The sequence below is a fragment of the Convolutriloba macropyga genome, chromosome 4 (assembly GCF_964194025.1).
Source record: "Convolutriloba macropyga chromosome 4, txConMacr16.3, whole genome shotgun sequence".
Classification (NCBI taxonomy): domain Eukaryota; kingdom Metazoa; phylum Xenacoelomorpha; order Acoela; family Convolutidae; genus Convolutriloba; species Convolutriloba macropyga.
In genome coordinates this window covers 54101882-54121055 of record NC_134471.1, presented here as the reverse complement: position 1 = coordinate 54121055, position 19174 = coordinate 54101882, and the positions used below count along the sequence as shown (strand labels likewise).

The 19174-nt window shown below is 34.9% G+C and overlaps 1 protein-coding gene across 1 annotated transcript in view; it reads left to right on the top strand.

Moving 5' to 3' along the window:
* LOC142337758 (cullin-1-like) overlaps positions 1 to 13206 on the top strand; it is a 64257-nt gene extending 51051 nt beyond the window's left edge. The window contains exon 14 of the mRNA XM_075387254.1: positions 12868 to 13206. Coding sequence (XP_075243369.1) covers positions 12868 to 13027 — 160 coding nt within the window. The 3' untranslated portion in view covers positions 13028 to 13206. The remainder of the gene's footprint in view (positions 1 to 12867) is intronic.
* Positions 13207 to 19174: the final 5968 nt, after the last annotated feature.

The following is a 19174-nucleotide window of genomic DNA, read 5'->3' as shown; positions in this document are numbered from 1 at the left end:
GTTGAGAAATATGACAAACTGCGAAAACTGAAACATTTTCTCTGAAATTTTTTTTGCTGCTTTTCCTTGTTTTTAGGGCAAGATTCTTAGCCTATTATAACTTGACTACTATACTATTGTCTTATATCAGTATCTGGATACCCTGTTGGCTGAATTTTTTCTTCGTATTTATGTTCTTTTGTGATATTAAAAAACTTATTAATAGCCGCCCTCATCTTCTCAGCCGGCTATTATAGCGCTCCTATTTTTTTTTTTACTTCGCCGAACTTTTTTTCGCTTTACCATTTTGCCGCTTTTTCAGCATTTTGCGTGAAATCTTTTTGGCTTCTCTAGGCTAGTTTCTCTCTTCTCTCATTCTGCTGAAAGGGAATTTGAACATCAGGTGCTCAGCAAAGCAATTCAAATTGAACAGAGTCAGAATAAAAAATTGAAGTCAGAAATAGAAACGGGATAAACTCATAAAGCCCAATTTTAGATGCCCGCTGTTTGAAGTCTTAGTTACCATCTCTTATGCCTATTGGTATTGATAGTAGCCCTTGTAGCCTCTCTCTAAGAAACAGAAGTATGTTCAACTACGAAATGCCGTCAAAATATATCGGACTTAAAAAATGTTTTTGTACAAAAATCTTTTGTCGATATCTTCTATTCTTTCAATCCCAATCATGCTCATTGGAATCAACGGCGGCTATTTTCCGGCAATCTGCCGGGTATGTTTAACTTTTTCCAGTTTAGTCCAAGTTGTTTGTAAGAGCTTTTTTTCTCGTGATTTGGCTTCAAATGTTTTTAAAAACTCCTCTTAAGTGGTTTTAGTAGGTACTAGTTGTTTTCATGAAGTAATTTTGGCAGAAACAGTTGTTTTGGTATCTCAATTTATAAAAATCGATCAGATTTTTCATCATATTTTAACAGATTTGATTTTTTTCACATTTTTTTGGTGTTGTTTCAGAATAATCATAAATTAGTAGAAGCACGTTTATTCTGATGGTTCGTTGGATGGCGTTTAATTGGATTTCCACTTCGAGTTGTTTCCGGAATTGCTTCGGCTCTGTTTTTTAAGATCTGTTCAAACGTTTTCATGATTTATGAAGTCAAATTGGAGTAGTGATTTTGATCACGCCAAAAGAGCAATTGGAGCGAGAACACGAGTGGTTTTGCGGCGTCAATTTTTTTCGCTCTAATTTTAAAGTAGAGTGAGAAAACGGTTTTTGAACAAAAAATCGCTCTCTCGGTAGTGGTTTTGTGCTCACTTGCGGCAATTTCACTTTGATTTTTATTATTTTTCGATTTTTTTGATCGCATTTTTTAATGGTTGTCCCAATCCATTCGTAGTTCATTCTAGGCCTAGTTTTCTTGTTTGAACAAATTTTCTATTTCTCGCTTGTGTTTTTTGCTCACATGCGGCATTTTGACTTGATTTTCTTTTTTTTAAAATTTATCTGATTCTTTAGAAATGGTTTTCCCAGTTCACTCGTACGTTCTAAGTCTAATTTTTCGTTTAGTCAATGAAAATGCTCTGAAATGTACGAAAGGACTTGTCTTGCTTTGTTTTTTTTTGTTTTGTCTGACGCGGTTTTTCGTTTTACATTTGTTCACACAGCAAAGCTAGAAAACTCAACTTTTCTGAATGACTTCCTCCTCTCACTAATGCCGTTTTTATTTTTTTTTTTGAATTTTTTGTAATTTTTCTGGCACCAGGGTTCTAGAGACATTCTCAAAGGTTTGATGATAAGCTGTCGAGTAGTCTTTAGAGGTAATGGAATGGTTATCAATATTTTAATGACTCCAGCTTTAGAAATTTTGATAATTTTTTTTCAACCTTTCGGATAATTTTTATTTTGTTCCAAGTTTATGGATCTTTATGAGCCAGTCGAACTAGTTAAAGCTTGAAATAGATATACTGGATAGTCTCTTGAGACAACGAAATTGTTTTGAAGATATTAATATCTTGATTATTGGCAAGGTTTTGTTAAAATTTGCGATTGTTCTCAAAATTTTGAATATTTTTGTCCTTTTCTGGGTTTAACGATCATTACTGGCCAACGAAGTTTTTCAACTCTTGCAGATGGGTTACTTGACATAACTCCTGAGACAAAATGTAGTTATGAACTTTTTTACTGCAATATTTGGAAGCTTTTCTTTTAGATTTTGCAAATTTTTGTAAATTTTTAAAATATCTTATTTGATTCATTTACTAACAAGGATAGAAAACTAAAAGCTGAAGAGTCGAATCAAGCTAAAGCTATCCGCACTAAATTGTGGCTAGCTACTGGCGAAGCCAACCACTCGCCGGTCGTTTGAGACCAATTCGTCCGATGTTAGTTGGGTATGTTTTTTAATCAATTTTTTTGGAAAGGTTTTTGGAGGCAGGAAATGAAACGTAATTTTGTTGCTGAACATACTGACGAGTGGAGCGAAAAAGACTGGTTTTTTGTTCAATTCGCTCTTTTCTAGAGATCGAGAATATTTTGTTCTTGTGTGGCATTTTAAAACAGTATTCTTTTAATTTTTTTGGTTAAGGGGCTTGGTTATGATTTCGTTCCACGTTTAGGCTGGTTTTAGTAGTGGTTTTAAGGTTTCTAGAAATTCAAACAAAAATTTATGCTAATTCGGAGGTTTTTCATGTTTTTTGCTGATTTTTTGCCTAATTTCTGCAATTTTTTGACGATTGTTTTATTTTACTGCCTCAAATTGATATCAAAATTTTTTGTTTGTACTCATTTTCTATTTCTCGCTTGTGTTTTTGCTCACATGCGGCATTTTAAAATAATTTTTTTTAAATTTATCTGATTCTTTAGAAATGGTTTTCCCATTTCACTCGTAGTCCGTTTCAAGTCTAGTTTTTCGTTTAGTCAATGAAAATGCTTTGTAATGTACTTCAGGACTTGTCCTGCTTCGTTTTTTTTTGTTTTGTCGTCTGACGCGGTTTTTCGTTTTACATTTGCTCACACAGCAAAGCTGGAAAACTCAACTTTTCTGAATGACTTCATCCTCTCACTAACGCCGTTTTTGAATTTTTTATCATTTTTCTGGCACCAGCGTTCTAGGGACATTCTCAAAGGTTTGATGATAAGCTGTCGCGTAGTCTTTAGAGGTAATGGAATGGTTATCAATATTTTAATGACTCCAGCTTTAGAAATTTTGATAATTTTTTTTCAACCTTTCGGATAATTTTTATCTTGTTCCAAGTTTATGGATCTTTATGAGCCAGTCGAACTAGTTAAAGCTTGAAATAGATATACTGGATAGTCTCTTGAGACAACGAAATTGTTTTGAAGATATTAATATCTTGATTATTGGCAAGGTTTTGTTAAAATTTGCAATTGTTCTCAAAGTTTTTGAATATTTTTGTCCTTTTCTGGGTTTAACGATCATTACTGGCCAACGAAGTTTTTCAACTCTTGCAGATGGGTTACTTGACATAACTCCTGAGACAAAATGTAGTTATGAACTTTTTCACTGCAATATTTGGAAGCTTTTCTTTTAGATTTTGCAAATTTTTGTAAATTTTTAAAATATCTTATTTGATTTATTTACTAACAAGGATAGAAAACTAAAAGCTGAAGAGTCGAATCAAGCTAAAGCTATCCGCACTTAACTGTGGCTAGCTACTGGCGAAGCCAACCACTCGCCGGTCGTTTGAGACCAATTCGTCCGATTTTAGTTGGGTATGTTTTTTAATCAATTTTTTTGGAGGTTTTTGGAGGCAGGAAATGAAACGTAATTTTGTTGCTGAACAAAATGACAAGTGGAGCGAAAAAGACTGGTTTTTTGTTCAATTCGCTGTTTTCTAGAGAGCGAGAATATTTTTGTTCTTGTGCGGCATTTTAAAACAGTATTCTTTTAACTTTTTTGGTTAAGGGGCTTGGTTATGATTTCATTCCACGTTTAGGCTGGTTTTAGTAGTGGTTTTAAGGTTTCTAGAAATTCAAACAAAAATTTATGCTAATTCGGAGGTTTTTCATGTTTTTTGCTGATTTTTGCCTAATTTTTGCAATTTTTTGACGATTGTTTTATTTTTCCGCCTCAAATTGATATCAAAAAGAGTAGTTCATTGTTCCTTCTTTCTAGGCTTAGTTTTTTGTTTGTACTCATTTTCTATTTCTCGCTTGTGTTTTTTGCTCACATGCGGCATTTTGACTTGATTTTCTTTTTTTTTTAAAATTTATCTGATTCTTTAGAAATGGTTTTCCCAGTTCACTCGTACGTTCTAAGTCTAATTTTTCGTTTAGTCAATGAAAATGCTCTGAAATGTACGAAAGGACTTGTCTTGCTTTGTTTTTTTTGTTTTGTCTGACGCGGTTTTTCGTTTTACATTTGTTCTCACAGCAAAGCTAGAAAACTCAACTTTTCTGAATGACTTCCTCCTCTCACTAATGCCGTTTTTATTTTTTTTGAATTTTTTGTAATTTTTCTGGCACCAGGGTTCTAGGGACATTCTCAAAGGTTTGATGATAAGCTGTCGCGTAGTCTTTAGAGGTAATGGAATGGTTATCAATATTTTAATGACTCCAGCTTTAGAAATTTTGATAATTTTTTTTCAACCTTTCGGATAATTTTTATTTTGTTCCAAGTTTATGGATCTTTATGAGCCAGTCGAACTAGTTAAAGCTTGAAATAGTTATACTGGATAGTCTCTTGAGACAACGAAATTGTTTTGAAGATATTAATATCTTGATTATTGGCAAGGTTTTGTTAAAATTTGCAATTGTTCTCAAAATTTTGAATATTTTTGTCCTTTTCTGGGTTTAACGATCATTACTGGCCAACGAAGTTTTTCAACTCTTGCAGATGGGTTACTTGACATAACTCCTGAGACAAAGTGTAGTTATGAACTTTTTTACTGCAATATTTGGAAGCTTTTCTTTTAGATTTTGCAAATTTTTGTAAATTTTTAAAATATCTTATTTGATTCATTTACTAACAAGGATAGAAAACTAAAAGCTGAAGAGTCGAATCAAGCTAAAGCTATCCGCACTAAATTGTGGCTAGCTACTGGCGAAGCCAACCACTCGCCGGTCGTTTGAGACCAATTCGTCCGATGTTAGTTGGGTATGTTTTTTAATCAATTTTTTTGGAAAGGTTTTTGGAGGCAGGAAATGAAACGTAATTTTTTTGCTGAACATACTGACGAGTGGAGCGAAAAAGACTGGTTTTTTGTTCAATTCGCTCTTTTCTAGAGATCGAGAATATTTTGTTCTTGTGTGGCATTTTAAAACAGTATTCTTTTAATTTTTTTGGTTAAGGGGCTTGGTTATGATTTCGTTCCACGTTTAGGCTGGTTTCAGTAGTGGTTTTAAGGTTTCTAGAAATTCAAACAAAAATTTATGCTAATTCGGAGGTTTTTCATGTTTTTTGCTGATTTTTTGCCTAATTTCTGCAATTTTTTGACGATTGTTTTATTTTACTGCCTCAAATTGATATCAAAATTTTTTGTTTGTACTCATTTTCTATTTCCCGCTTGTGTTTTTGCTCACATGCGGCATTTTAAAATAATTTTTTAAAAATTTATCTGATTCTTTAGAAATGGTTTTCCCATTTCACTCGTAGTCCGTTTCAAGTCTAGTTTTTCGTTTAGTCAATGAAAATGCTTTGTAATGTACTTCAGGACTTGTCCTGCTTCGTTTTTTTTTTGTTTTGTCGTCTGACGCGGTTTTTCGTTTTACATTTGCTCACACAGCAAAGCTGGAAAACTCAACTTTTCTGAATGACTTCATCCTCTCACTAACGCCGTTTTTGAATGTTTTTGAATTTTTTATCATTTTTCTGGCACCAGCGTTCTAGGGACATTCTCAAAGGTTTGATGATAAGCTGTCGCGTAGTCTTTAGAGGTAATGGAATGGTTATCAATATTTTAATGACTCCAGCTTTAGAAATTTTGATAATTTTTTTTCAACCTTTCGGATAATTTTTATCTTGTTCCAAGTTTATGGATCTTTATGAGCCAGTCGAACTAGTTAAAGCTTGAAATAGATATACTGGATAGTCTCTTGAGACAACGAAATTGTTTTGAAGATATTAATATCTTGATTATTGGCAAGGTTTTGTTAAAATTTGCAATTGTTCTCAAAGTTTTTGAATATTTTTGTCCTTTTCTGGGTTTAACGATCATTACTGGCCAACGAAGTTTTTCAACTCTTGCAGATGGGTTACTTGACATAACTCCTGAGACAAAATGTAGTTATGAACTTTTTCACTGCAATATTTGGAAGCTTTTCTTTTAGATTTTGCAAATTTTTGTAAATTTTTAAAATATCTTATTTGATTTATTTACTAACAAGGATAGAAAACTAAAAGCTGAAGAGTCGAATCAAGCTAAAGCTATCCGCATTTAACTGTGGCTAGCTACTGGCGAAGCCAACCACTCGCCGGTCGTTTGAGACCAATTCGTCCGATGTTAGTTGGGTATGTTTTTTAATCAATTTTTTTGGAGGTTTTTGGAGGCAGGAAATGAAACGTAATTTTGTTGCTGAACAAAATGACGAGTGGAGCGAAAAAGACTGGTTTTTTGTTCAATTCGCTGTTTTCTAGAGAGCGAGAATATTTTTGTTCTTGTGCGGCATTTTAAAACAGTATTCTTTTAACTTTTTTGGTTAAGGGGCTTGGTTATGATTTCATTCCACGTTTAGGCTGGTTTTAGTAGTGGTTTTAAGGTTTCTAGAAATTCAAACAAAAATTTATGCTAATTCGGAGGTTTTTCATGTTTTTTGCTGATTTTTGCCTAATTTTTGCAATTTTTTGACGATTGTTTTATTTTTCCGCCTCAAATTGATATCAAAAAGAGTAGTTCCTTGTTCCTTCTTTCTAGGCTTAGTTTTTTGTTTGTACTCATTTTCTATTTCTCGCTTGTGTTTTTGCTCACCTGCGGCATTTTAACAATTTTTTAAAATTTATCTGATTCTTTAGAAATGGTTTTCCCATTTCACTCGTAGTCCGTTTTAAGTCTAGTTTTTCGTGTAGTCAATGAAAATGCTTTGTAATGTACCTCAGGACTTGTCCTATGCTTTTTTGTTTTGTGGTCTGACGCGTTTTTTCGTTTTACATTTGTTCACACAGCAAAGCTGGAAAAATCAACTTCTGAGTGATTTCATCCTCTCACTTACGCCGTTTGCGCGCGTGACGTCATTACTCATTCTCTCTCTAGCAAAGATTTTAATTTCATTTGCGTGATTATATTTTGATCATACGTGACTTGCCTCACTCAAAAGAAAAAAGACTTTTGCGCTTTAAAACTCAAGTTGAATTTGAATTTGTTTAAGGTCAAAGGGACTCATATGTGCAGTAAAGGTCCACAATAAAAGGCTTCTGTGGAATGACTATTAACAAGCTTTATTAATTTATCGCTGAGTTCTTTTAAATAGCTTTTTGAAGGGCGTCGATTTTTTTTAAATTTAGATCTGTATTTGTTTTTTATCTATTATACGGCACGTAAGTCTATTCTTTAGCAGCTTTTCCGGCAATCTGTTGGCTATGTTAAGGGAGTTGATGTCCAGACTGAAGTCCTGGATCGAAGTTAACCGTTGTTCTTCTAATAACAGACTAATTATGGTCATAATACGTTACACTGTAGAACATGAATAGATGAAGATCCACTGATTGTCTCTGCTCCTACTGATATGAGATTGTGATTTCGTCACCTAATCAATAGCCGCAAAGCGATAGCCGATGCTCTCATTGACCTTCTCTTGGTTTTTTATAATTCAAGAAGTTTGAATTGTATTGGGGCGCTGTCTTTTATTAAGATCTGTTCGCACATTTTCATGAATTTTGAACTCAAATTGGAGTGATGATTTCGGTCACACCGACAAATGAAGTGGAGCAGAAAAGCAAGTGGTTTTGCGGTGGGAAATTTTTTCGTGCTTGAACAACAATTTGTTTTCTCGAATAGTGATATTTTGTTCACACGCTGCAATTTGACATCGATTTTCACTGTTTTTTAATTTTTTTATCTGATTCTTTTCCAAATGGGTTCATCAATCAATTCATAGTCTATTCTAGGTCTAGTTGTTAGTTTAGTCATTGAAATTGCTGAATCAAAGTACTGTTTATCATCAAATTACCTGACTCTCAAAAATGACTTCTCCAATCTGAAATTGACTTTTTAATTGCTCTCGAACAAAGAAAGTTTGAAGCAATTATTGTAAACGTGTTGGTCGGTTTTATGCAAAATCTTTGCTTGACCGTTTTTGCGCTTTTTTCGAGAACATTCTATAATTTTTTTAGGTTTCATTTCATTATTTTGAGGAATTTCAGTTGCTCTTATTGTTTGTTGCTATATAAATGCGATTTTGAGCGGGTGAACATCAAACCCGATGTAGCTAAGTTGCTAAAGATGTCAGACTGTTACCCTGGAGGTCGCTGGTTCGAACCCCAATGAGGGCTGAGCGTTTGAGAAGTGTAGTCTTTTTGAGAACAGCTAATTGTATGATTTTTGAGAACAGCTAATTGTATGATTTTTGAGAACTGCTAATTGAAACAGATTCTTGATCAAAATCTAACATCTCAGCATTTAATTAAAAAATTTTCTGTTTATTATAGCTGCGAAGCTGTAAGCTGAGCGAAGCTATTTTGCGGTGCTCTTGGTTTTTACAATTCAAAGAATTTGAATTGTATTGGGGCGCTGTCTTTTTTTTAAAGATCTGTTCACACATTTTCATGATTTTTGAAGTCAAATTGAAGTAGTGATTTTGGTCACGCTGAAACAGGAAATGGAGCGAAAAAGCGAGTGGTTTTGCGGCGTGAATTTATTTCGCTCTAATTTTAAAGTAGAGTGAGAAAACGGTGTTTGAACAAAAATTCGGTTTCTCGGTATTGGTTTTTTTGTTCACATGCGGCAATTTCAATCTGATGTTTACTGTTTTTTTTTTTCGATTTTTTGGATCGCATTTTTTTCTAAATGGTTTTCCCAATTCATTCACAGCTCATTCTAGACCTAGTTTTTTGTTTGAATTAATTTTTCTTTTCTCGCTAGTGGTTTTTTTTGGTTCACATGCGGCATTTTGACATTGATTATCTGTTTTTTTTCTTATTTTTTTATCTGTTTTTTTTTCTAAAATGGTCTCCTCAATTCACTCATAGTCCATCCTAAGTCTAGTTTTGCTGTTTAGTCAATGAAAATCCTTTGAATTGTACGTCAGGACTTGTCCTGCTATGTTTTCTGTTTCGTCGTCTGACGCTCTTTTTCGTTTTACATTTGTTCACACAGCAAAGCTGAAAAAGTCAAATTTTCTGAATGACTTCTTCCTGTCACTAACGGCATTTGCGCGCGTGACGTCATTTCTCACTCGCTATAGCGAACGTTTTTAGGTTATTTGCGTGATTAGATTTTTATCATACGTGACTTACCTCACTCAATAAAATGACTTTTCCACTTTAAAAGTTGAGTTTAATTTAAATTAGTTTAAGGTCAAAGGAACTCATATGTGCAGTAAAGGTACCTAATAAAAGGCTTCTGCGGAATGAATTTTAACAAGCTTAATTAATTTATCGCTGAATGTTTTTTACCTAGTTTTTTGAGCGGCGTCGATTTTTTTTCAATTTAAATCTGTTTCTATTATATGGCACGCAGGTCTATTCTTTCGCAGCTATTCCGGCAATCTGCCGGCTATGTTTTTGAGAGCAAGCCCCCCAACTTTTGTTGATTTTGTTTGAAATTGTATGTTACCGATATCTGGTTATGTCTAATGCGCATATACACTTCAAGTCTACTATGGTACGGGAACGCTACGTATACCTGAAAGTTGCTTGAAATGCGTCAGAAACATAGGTAAAGCAACATTTTCAGTTCAAATCAATTATCTAGTAATGCTTTGTTTTGGCCTCGGTTTTGTAACGTCAAGCAGTTTGTGTAGTTTACACGTACACGTTTATAGTGACAATTGTAGCAATTTCGTTGTTAATTTGAGACATTTTTTCAAGTTTCCGATAAACTGTCGATTTTATTCACTGGTTCAAGATTGCTCATATTTATAGGTGCATTCAGATCTAGCCTATATGCTCTCAATGTCATTAGCTTATAGCTTATACTCTCATACTCCTCTTCTTTGAAGAAGTTGCTGACACTCCTTTATCCAAGCACATGATCATCACCTTGTTGAGAAATAAGCTCGCAGTGCATTTTTTGGCGATTTCAAGCCGAATTACTTGGCAAAAAGACGGCAGTGGTATAAGCATCTTTCCTAACCAGGTAGAGAAAAGGGGAAATGGAATCTTCTAAAACTTCTCAATTTCACGCCTAATTCAAGCAGAAATCGTGGTGTAGGTAGCTTTTTGTACCGTAGTGTATATTTATAAGTACCGCTTTTTCTTCTGGACATACGAATGCTGAGAAGATCAGAAATTTTGGAACCTCAAGCTTCGGATATATATTTTTTAATAGCCGCCCTCATCTTCTCAACCGGCTATTATAGCGCTCCTATTTTTTTTACAATTCAAAGAATTTGAATTGTATTGGGGCGCTGTCTTTTTTTTTACGACTCGAAGAGGAGTATTGGAGAAGTCCTTTTTTAATCAATTTTATTGGAGTGAATTTTGGAGCGGGAAATGAAACGCGTTATATGATATTGTATTGGATTTTGGCTCGTTCTGATTGGAATTGAAGGTTTCAAGTAGTTAATTTGAGTTTTATGCAAATTTGGAGGTTTTTGATTTTTTGATCAGTTTTGCTGGTTTTTCGACGAAATTTAATGTATTTTGGCCTTTTAATTTGTTTTACTGCTTTAAGTGCAATTTGCATAGAAACTCGTTACTCAAGGAATATGAGGGATACAAATTAATTAAATTTTTCTTGGTATAAAACATTTTTTTTCTGAAGAAAAATGACAGAAAAATTGAGAATTTTTTAACAACTTATTTCAATTTTTTGCTATTTTTCGTTTTTTTCATTCGTAGACAATTTTTTTAGCTTGTTATGACTTGCCCATTATTTAGCGAGCATTTCATTGCTTGATTTGCTCAAAGTAACTTTATTTCGCTTTATTTTTGTTGTAAAATTTAAAAAACACCTTTTTCTCGTTTTTGTTCAATTTGGTTTTAAATGTCGTTTCTATTCTTCCTCAACCTTTGATAGCATTTGGGGAGTTCTCTAGTGAAAGTCAGTTGTTGTAGTTCTTTTGGATGTCTCTCATTGTGATTGATATTAGTTTCGAGTTGTTTTTGTTGAAGAAAATTGAGTAAATCAGAGCAAATTTTGGCCACTTTTTGTCTTTTTTTCTATGTTTTTTGCCTATTTCTTCCAATTTAATGTTTTTGTTGGTAACTTTTTCTCAATAAGGAGCATTTTTGTAGGTTTCGATACAATGAATTTGCTTTTGAAGGCTTAGCAGGGCAGTTTTCATTTAAACAAATTATACAAAACTCTAATTCGTTAAAGAGTTTTTCTTTTTTTAGTTTGTTGTTTAACGTTTCTGCAAGTACTAGGTGGGCGATTGATCTAGCGAAATATATAACTAATCGATTTCTGTGAGTTACGGATGGGAAGCTGCATGTTATCTTTTTGTTGAGAATTTGAGAATTTTGTTGGGATTTTTAGAGAATAATATTTTTTGAATTTGTCCTTTGTCAAGTTTCCAATTCTCCAGACTTTTCTTTGTGAATTGGTTACACTGTCTGTCGATTGGTAATATGCTGGGGATGCATTTGATTAATGAGAATAGTCAGATTTCTACTTCGAGTCGGTTCCGGAATTCTTCGGCTATGTTTTTTTTTAAGATCTGTTCACACATTTTCATGATTTTTGAAGTCAAATTGGAGTAGTGATTTTGGTCACGCCGAAACAGGAAGTGGAGCGAAAAAGCAAGTGGTTTTGCGGCGTGAAATTTTTTCGCTCTAAATTTTAAGTAGAGTGAGAAAACGGCGTTTGAACAAAATCTCGCTTTCTCGCTAGTGGTTTTTTCACATGCGGCAATTTCACTTTGATTTTTACAATTTTTTCGATTTTTTTGGATCGGATTTTTTTCTAAATGGTTTTCCCAATCCATTCATATTCCGTTCTTGGTCTAGTTTTCTGTTTAGTCAATTAAAATTCTTTGAATTGTGCGTCAGGACTTGTCCTGCTGTGTTTTTTACTTCGTCGAATAAAAAAATGTTTCGCTTTACCTCATTTTGCCGCCTTTTCAACATTTTGCGTGAAATCTTTTTGACTTCTCTAGGCTAGTTTCTCTCTTCTCTCATTCTACTAAAAGTGATTTTGAACATCAGTTGCTCAGCAAAGCAATTCAAAATGAACAGAGTTAGTACAAAAATGGATGTCAGAAATAGAAACGGGATAAACCCATAAAGCCCAATTTTAGATGCCCGCTATTTGAACGTCGTTCCTATAAGTATTAGTTACCGTCTTTTATGCTTATTGGTATTGATAGTAGCCCCTGTAGCCTCTCTTTAAGAAACAGAAGTATGTTCAAATACGAAATGCCATCAAAATAAATCGAACTTAAAAAAATGTTTGTGTACAAAAATCTTTTTTTTTTCAATATCTTCTGTTATTTCTATCCCAATCATGCTTATTGGAATCAACGGCGGCTATTTTCCGGCAATCTGCCGGGCATGTTTGAAAAATGACGTTAAAAATGTCTCTTCTAAGATCGACTTAAGTTTTCAAGAGCTTTTCAACCACTTTTGAAATAGATCTTGCGGGCAAAATTGGACTCAAAGTTCGGGTCCGCCAAATAAAATGTGGATGTTTTGAACAACAATATTTCGTACGCGTACATCAAATTGCTAACTTTGATCATACCAAATTTGTTCCGTTTGCTTTATTGCAATTGACAATGAGTAACATCCTTTTGTAATATAAACCGGATCGGATGCTACCCCGCTGCGCCCACAAAACGCTTTTACGATTTTTGTTGCATTAAAGTTATCCTGTTTTAGGCTCAACCACAATTCAGTTGTCCAGGAGACTATTGAGCAAGTGAGGACCAGATTTCAACCAAGTGTCGCTTCTATTAAGAAGGAGATTGACGCACTCATTGAGAAGGAGTTCCTGAAGCGGGCCGAAAATGAGAGAAATGTTTATGAATATGTAGCTTAGTAGAGTCAGACCCTTAATACACAACATTACTCGTACACACAAATGCTAGTATACTATCTGATGTCGCGCCTCGTAAACTTTAGTTGTTTCTTCTTTTGGTGATGACTTTGAATCTGTGTTATATTGAGTCGGACAAATGAAGAACCCCCACTTTATTGACCCTTATGATTAAAATTCGAATTATTATGGCCGAAAGCTGAAGAAAATTCAGTTTGGAGTTCATTGCCTATTCTACTCAAGGAACAACTGCTAAATCTAACGGATAGCCGTAAGACTAATAGTCAATTGTCAAGACTTTTCATAATTACTCAAATTTTAAGTGAGTGAATTATGGCAACGGTACAATCCTATTTTGGTACAGTTTTGTTATTTTGGTGGTGGTGGCCCCTCCCTTTTGGCAGAATCTAAGTACTCCATGCCTCAGGTATTTAGTCTAACAGACCGAAGGGATATATGCAAGGTCACTCTGATTATTTATCAGTCAGAAGGTCACTGTTAGACTCGCTCTTTAGAGCTTGTGCTCGCTGAGGGCTATCGGCACGGGTGGAAGTGTGTCTTTGGACTTGAGAGCCTCCAGTTGTTCTACCACGCTTTGCTTGGCTTCTTGTGTACGGCCAATTGTGTACTCGAGTAGTTTTGTAGGCTTTTATTTGCATTGTATGTCTTAGGGCAGAGCGGGCAACTAGAAATCTCTGCTTTCAGCTTTGCTTGTTTTCGTATCATTAGGAACGACATCAACCTGGGCTGGGGAGGCCTCATCTGTGGCTGTGCGTTGTGATCCACGAGTGTCGTCAATCCTGGCTGCGCGACGAGCATCTAGGATTGTGCACTGTTGGTGGACACTTTTCGTGTGCCTTGTCCACCATACTACTGTCTTGTAGGTCTTATTTCACCCCGTCAATGGACATTGATAGGGTGGATTTTTCGGTATAATCAATGTTTCTGGTTCATTATCTGTAGACATACAAGTCAGATCGTGATCGTTCCTCACATGACGCTGCGTTTTTCTTTTTTGCCAACATGCGGCAGTATTTTTTGGCTTTGTACTCTATTTTGAAGTTTCTGCGAACAACACTTGTCACTGACGAGTCAAATTTGTCTGTAAATGCCAATCTCTTGGGTGATTTCACCCACTCATACACATCTACCACTTGGTGTTTTCAGTACCGATTTTAAAGCCCTTGCTCAATCCATGGCATAAGTCTTTCGTTGTTTGAAGACTGATTTTAGTTCATTATATTTCAGTCTTTCTTTTACTAAGCCTTAGGTTTGTCCGTCGAACAGCCAGCTGAGTTCTTATGTTTTTTTTCCTAGTGAGCTTTAGCATCATAGGTCTTGATTTGTTGAGCACAGCGTTTAGCTTATCGATGTGGTGAGATAGCTTATCGATAGGTTCATTTTGGTACTATTTTCGTCAACAATACGACTGACAAAAGAAAGTTATCTCGAAACGAATCCGATGAGGGTTAAAATATATAAAAAATATAATTTGAATCAGAAAGGAGTTCAATTTTTTGTGCAGCAGTGTAATGGCCAAGGGCACTTAATGCCTCAATAGGTAATTGGCGCAATTTCTAAAGTTGGTTAACAGTACTGAATTCTAGACGAATCAATCGTACATGGAATAATAAATCGTGTGATCCATTTCTTGTTTATACTTTCTTTGTCCAATCAGAGTTGAGTTCGTTTTATTTATAGATAGGAAAAATTTTGTAATTTTTGTTTGAGTCAGTCTTCATGCTTGATACTGCGGCTATCTTGTTGAATTTTGGATGAGACTTCTATCGTTTTCCCAACGGTAATTTTTCTGTCCGTTTGGCTAGCTAAATACTGATCTACGGTTTGTTGACTTATTCAACGCCATATTGTCATTTTGAACGGGGGTTATTGAATTCTAAGTTGTTTATTTAAGATAAGACTGCGAGTGGTGTTAATTATTCGCGCAACTAGCGCAATACTGAATTGTGATTAGACAATGTTTTTTCCGTTTACATATTTTATTGATTAAAATTCACTGTTGCGTGAGATTTGTTTTTTTTATTAATGGAGACTTGTTCTGAAAAATGTGTTGGTCTATTTCGAATAAATTCAAGAACGATGGAAAATACCGTACACAGGTTATTCAATAAAGGAAATCATTTTGATTTTGAGCAGCTGGATTTAGTTCTAGGTGCCAGAAAGAATCTTTTCTGAATTCTTTTATGCTTTGAATTACACAATCTAGTGACTACGGTCAATGTCAAAAGAGCAAAATCAAAAGAAACGGGATCAACCGATAAAGCCCTTTCATTAAGTCATAGAGCATTAGGTTAGCAAAGTACATTAGAGCGATTTCTTGCTGATTTTAGTGTTAAGCTTAATACCCTTCAGTTTAGAAGCTGAAGTAAGTAGAGGTTCAGAATCAAACTGAAACTGCATACTGAATTAGAACAATTTTTGAAACATAGTAAAAAAAAAATTTTGTCAATTTTAATCTCTTCTTTTTCTGTTTCAATCCCGATGTGAGTCTAGCGCGTAAACGGCGGCAATTTTCCGGCAATCTGCCGGCTATATTATTTATTTTCTTTGTTTTTTTGGCCTTTGTCGCTAACTTCAATTAGGAACCGATTACTGAATGGTATATAGTTTTACTGATTTCAAACTATGACTGCGTCCGTCTTCTAATACGAGCTTACGTTTTTTTTTGTCTTAAACAGGACTAACTTTCAAAGAGGCAATGACGCGTCAAAATGTCTAAAAGCAACTTTTTTGATGCTTTGTAACAGGTTGCTGCTGAATTTTTGTTTTTGACGTCATCTGTTGCCCCATTGTGTATGGGTGTTCGGCCAATCGTTTGATTTTTTTGGGCGCACTTAAATTTGTTTGAGCGTGCAAAATGTAATTAGATAACTAGATGATCATTATGCTATGTATATTGAAAGACAGTGTTCGGAGTTTGGTTCGAAAATCAGGTAGAAGTTGTTTTATTGGCGAAATCCTTTTTTTCTGCTCGAGTTGTTTTTAAATTGACTTATTTCAACTAAATGTGATTGCTTCGGTTCATTTTTTTTCTTTCAGGTGAAAAAAAAAGATAGCAGACGGGTATTAACTCCACGGTTGTATATGTCGGCCCTAATTTGAGAACAGTTAAATATGTAAATTTCAAAGCTTGATCTACCCTTCATTATCTTGACTTTTCCTATCTCTTCTTGATTTGGTAGACGTTTAAGCCAAGAATGTATGAGCGGGGTGGGAACTTTGTGCGAGTACACATTACCGAGCCTGCTTGTAAACTTTTGCACGCTTTTTGAAAGATTACGTGAAATCTTTTCACATTTTAACAAGTTTTTTTGCGTGATATGACGATACTTATAAAAGTTAATCTTACACCATATCAGCCCATCCCAGCAAATGAGCAATTTATAAATTTCAATCAAAGGGTTAATAATTGTCAGTGTTTCTCGAATTCTGTGTCGATTATAATCTACCTCTTGTTAGCTGATGTTATCATTTCGGGTCCAAACGACAAACCCTGCGAAGTGTTCCCCATAGTGTTTTTAGTATTCGTCAACAAAACTGTTGTCCCCAAGTTTATTGCTACCAACAAACTAGAGCCTTTCTTTGAAATCAATTTCAATCCAGTCTGTATTTATTTGTCAATTTGAAAACAGCTTCCTTGAATTAACCCTTAAAGTTAATCTTATGTGAGTCCCAAACTGACTAATTTTGAGGTAATCGTAGGTTCTTGTTGCTTATCTTGTGACTTCTGCCTGATCTTTTAAGACTGACATTGCATTGTATGCAAATTCATAAGATAATTTGAAAGATGATGATCTTGAACTTTAAAAGTTGAATAAATTTTTTCGGTAACAAATTACAGTTTCGCTAACTTGATCAATGTAGCTTCTGAAATTTCCAGTTTGATCTAAATTACTGGTATAGATTATTTGGTACCATCACTCACACTTACGCGTCTAATACCAAAAAGTGAAGTTTTAGAAAAGTGCTATATATGTGCGGTACAAGTACGTTAATGTTCTTTCTTCTACTTGTTGAAAACACTTTAGTATTTAATGTAGTTTAGCATTTAGCTTACATAATTTCTTTAATGTTTCGACATAACAAGCTGTAGCTCTTTTACAATTGTTGGCAATTCAAAGTTCACTTTTCTTGTGTTGGGGAAATTTGAATTAATTATATTGTGTGAATTGAATCGAGGAAGCTGTTTTCATGTCTGAAATTTTTCATGTATTTCTATGATTGCGATGCAAATATACGTGCTTGATGCATTGAAATTTGTGTCATATCTGCTCGAAAAGTCTACCGGCCCTTAGTTCAGAATAGCACAGAGCTTTTCACTTTGACATGTGTTACGTTGAGGTCAATTCGGCTAATACTATCAAGGAAACATATTCTTATCATTTTTTCTATCTGATTGTATTTGACCTCAGTGTAACTGCGAAGGGTAAACATCTGACTTTGTTGACTGATTGTGACAGACCGCTTCCCTGGGAAATTCATTCTCTATTGGCATATCATCAACGAAGTACTCTGACTATTCGATCCTATGTCTATTATGGGGGGATCAGTCAAAAAGTCAGAACTTGTTTGCTTATTCACATGCATTAAGCCTTCAGTTATCTCTCCTTTTTCTCAGCTATTGATCACATCATATTAAAAAGATTATTTATTTTTGTCAGATGTGAACTTAATTAATGTTGAATTGCGTTTAAAGTTGCTGTTTGATGCTCTAACATTTGACACACTCTAGTGTCTTCAAAATGGCTCTTCACTCGTTTCGAAGCTTTGGAAATGTTTACATTTACAGAATTTAAATTTATATTTACATATTTTTTGTTTGAAAATCCTTTGATAGCATGTACAACAGCCAATGCTTCGTATGTGGTCTGTTCCCTCTCAACCCCGCGCCACTTCACCCGCGCTGCACCCCTCCACCTTATTACACCGGTAACCACCCCGCACGCTCGCCCCCACCCCACGCTTAACACCGCCCCTCCTGAATTGAGCGGAAACTCCTAAGCCTCAGCTAGCTACTAACGAAGCCGACCGCTGACCAGTCGTTTGAGAGCAATTCGCCCGACGATAGTTGGTTATGTTTATCTTTCTCAGTGCAGACTTTTCTAATTGGATCTAAATGGAGTTGGTGACAATTATTTGGGTCCTGTTTGATCCACGTTTTCGCCTGACCATTTGACTTTCCAGTAGTTAGCTTAGCTTTGCTGATCTCTAAGTGTACTGCGCATTGGAACCTCTGTAGGTATAATCTCATGTTCTGTTGGTCTGGCTGGGAGGTTTTGAGAATTTGAAGGTCTTAGGAAAGTTTCGGAGGTCTAATCGAAAGTTCCGAAATTGCGCATAAAAGCGTGTGTTAAAAAGTAGAGAGGAAGGAACGGAGTGAATGTTTTGTTCATGGCTTTTTGTGAGAGAGAAAATCTTTGCTAAGTGAGCTAAAAATTTTGGTATTATTTTTGGTAGATGTCATTGTGATATAATTTTTTGTTTGAACTAATTTAGATTAGCCACCACCTAGTGCCAAAAGGCTATTATTTAGCCGCGCGGCTGTTTTTATTAACTCCACCTTTCATTCAAGCTTTACACAAGTTACGACTCCACGCTCACAACTTGACACCACCGCAATTACGTGAACTGAATGTGTTCAATTGCTAAAGAGCAAAAACAGAAGAAACTGGATAAACATATATCAAATTGGTCATTTGAGACTACAGGTTTTCAAAAAAATCGCGGCATCTCTAAAAAAATTTGCCATTCAACTAATTTTTAGGTGAGTAGCCCCAGTAATGATAAACCTAGTGTTTTTGCGATGCGAGTGTTGGGTTCAGAAGTATTAGGTTCGAATTTCCTATGCGAATTGAACATCTTGTCTGAGCTCACGCTTGCGGAACAAATCCTAGCTCAAAATCGCATTCACTTGGACGACTACTTTTACCAATAAGATTTTTTAAAATCCTCTTTTTGGCATTCTACCAAAAGATTTAAATTTACAACAAAGGGCTGAAAAGACCGCATACGGAAAAGAAATCAACAAACAAAAGGAACCAATTTTGTTACAAAATTTTTAATGAAAATTCAACAACGGAAAGTTACAAAATGGCATTGTTCACAAGCGTTCAAAATTACATTTCAAAT